Source organism: Buceros rhinoceros, unplaced genomic scaffold (genome assembly GCF_000710305.1).
Source record: "Buceros rhinoceros silvestris isolate BGI_N320 unplaced genomic scaffold, ASM71030v1 scaffold475, whole genome shotgun sequence".
Classification (NCBI taxonomy): domain Eukaryota; kingdom Metazoa; phylum Chordata; class Aves; order Bucerotiformes; family Bucerotidae; genus Buceros; species Buceros rhinoceros.
This window is the reverse complement of record NW_010410898.1, coordinates 20,797-23,311: the sequence shown is the minus strand read 5'-3', so window position 1 is coordinate 23,311 and position 2,515 is coordinate 20,797. Positions and strand designations below refer to the sequence as shown.

Genomic DNA, 2,515 nt, shown 5'->3' with positions numbered 1-2,515 from the left:
TCCTGCTATCCCACTTTGTCCATAACCACGAGAAATGACCGAGTTTATTATTAAGTAGTCTCTAATACTCTTAGAAACCAAATCTGTGCTCAGTCAGGAAGATGTATGCGCTTTAAATCTTTAGTAGATCTGGCTTGGATCAGAGGAGGGAGGTTAACAGAGCCCTATCTTCGCCGAGCAGCTGAAAGTGAAGTGAAACAGCCCCTGTGTGGTTGCAGCCGCTCGTGATTTACAGGGCTGAATTCACAGGGCAGCTCCCGCTGCTGAAAACGCACGCTCTCAACCGCTGTTGATTTTTGAATTAAAAAAATGCAGCTCCACACACAGTTTACTTTATTGCTAGAAGGCAGGGAAATATAGGTAAGAGCCGTTAAGCCCCAGCAGGCTGCTGGGCAGGCGAACAGACACAGATGACAAAAGTTAATTGGAAACATGAGCAGTTTAACAGAAAACACATTTGTGATAATTGAGAGAGTAACGTCTCCAGAAAGGAAACTCTGCAAAGAGAAACTTCAGAGGAGAAGTGGCCACTGGTAGGTGAGTGTGATTTTTCAAGCTCTCTTTAAGCTCTGAACTAATTTCTTTAACAAGAACAAATAACATTAAAAGGAAATAAGTAAATAACCAGATTTGCTTTCTGGGGGAGGGGGAGGACTGTACCGTTGCTGCCACTGGTTTCTCTTCCAGCTGGGTTAAGATATGTGGTGATTTAGGTTCATTACATAAAGGACGCAGTTGGGTTTGTTTCTGTACGTGGAGTTTTCTTCTACCTTTTGCATATGAAGATCTCTGCCCCCCCATCCCCAACAGCTGAAAGGAAGGACTTCAGCTTTAATTTTTCCCTTACTTCTGCATTTTTTTATATATATTTGAGGTTTTTCTAAGAATTGAACTTGGACAGCAAATATTTTGCCAAAAGCAGAGGGAACCCTTAGTTAGAAAGCAGTGCTGTGATTTTGCTAATAAAAGCGTATTACAAACTGAAGAAGGGAGAGCACATTGCAAAACACATTTTGGTTTGAATTGAGGAGATTCTTTTTTTTTCTTCTTCCTTGAACCAGCAAGTAAATGTAAATTACATAGTAGGAGCTTGTTGCTCTTCTGCTGGGTAGGAGAAGAAAACTGGCTGTTTTCTTAAGTGATACTGATGTTGAAAATACTAATATATGTGTGTCTTTTTAATGTTTTTAGTGTAAAGTTGCTAACGTTTCACTACAGAAAGAATCTCAGATCTTTAGCTGTAATACCAGATACTACTGTGTTGGTTTTTGGGGTGGTTTTTTTTTTTGTATTTATTTTATTCCAGACCCTGAGGACGGTACAGCCTCCCAGCCCACAGGAATGAATGACAATGTCTCATCCTCCGTTCAAAGCTGCGGCACTACCATTAGTTGCAATAACTCATCAGCCATCCCACAGCCCAGCTCTGCTATTAAACCTTGGCGCAGCAAGTCCCTTAGTGCTAAGCACACAGCTACGTCTTCCATGTTATCCGTAAAGCAGCCCATAGCAGAGCCTCCAAAGGCACCCTCGGAAATCGCCAAAACGACTCCCAATGGTCAAAAATCCATGCTTGAAAAATTAAAGCTCTTCAACAGCAAAGGAGGCTCCAAAGCAGGAGGGACGGCGCTCGAGTGTCCGGCGTCGCGCGACAACAGCTGTGAGAAGCTAGAGGCTCTCCTCAGCTTTGAGGAAAGCGAAGAAATTGATGCCGCGAATCAGAATGTGAACAATCCGGGATCGATGTCCAGCAGCCCCAAAATTGCACTCAAAGGAATTGCACAAAGGACTTTTAGCCGGGCGCTAACTAATAAGAAAAGTTCTCCGAAAGGGAATGAGAAGGATAAAGAAAAACAGAAAGAGAAGGAAAAGGATAAAAGTAAAGACGTTGCAAAGAGAACATCTATCACGGAAAAGCTGGACCTGAAAGAGGAACCAAAAGAAGAACAGACAGCACTAGCAACAACCGAGATGCCAAAAAAGTCCTCCAAGATCGCAAGCTTTATCCCTAAAGGAGGAAAGCTGAATAGTGCCAAGAAGGAGGCCTCTGCCCCTTCGCACAGCGGAATACCAAAACCAGGGATGAAAAACACCACAGGGAAATCCTCAAGTGCCCCCGTTCCTACAAAGGAAGGCGAGAGAAGCCGCAGCGGGAAAGCCGGCTCGGGGCTCTCGCACCAGAAGTCTCAGCTGGACAGCAGGCACTCCAGCTCCTCGTCCAGCCTGGCCTCTTCCGAAGGGAAAGGCGTAGGAGGCCTCAACAGCAGCAGCAGCAGCCAAGCTGTCAACGCGCCCGCCGCAACGACCCACACCACAGGGAGCAATACTGTGAGTGTTCAGCTACCTCAGCCCCAGCAGCAATACAGCCACCCGAACACTGCCACCGTAGCTCCCTTCATGTACAGGTACGGCGAACTCCTCCCCTGGACTCTTTCGAACGTGACCCTTAGATAGGCAGGTTCGTTTTGGACCCTCTTTTGGGGCGGGGGGGGGGCTGTAGGGTGGAAGCCCCCTC

The 2,515-nt window shown here is 46.2% G+C and overlaps 1 protein-coding gene across 1 annotated transcript in view; it reads left to right on the top strand.

Annotated features, from left to right (window-relative positions):
* Positions 1-2,515, top strand: part of LOC104493123 (neuron navigator 2-like) — a 52,492-nt gene that overhangs the window by 43,104 nt on the left and 6,873 nt on the right. The window contains exon 7 of the mRNA XM_010135752.1: positions 1,307-2,405. Coding sequence (XP_010134054.1) covers positions 1,307-2,405 — 1,099 coding nt within the window. The remainder of the gene's footprint in view (positions 1-1,306; positions 2,406-2,515) is intronic.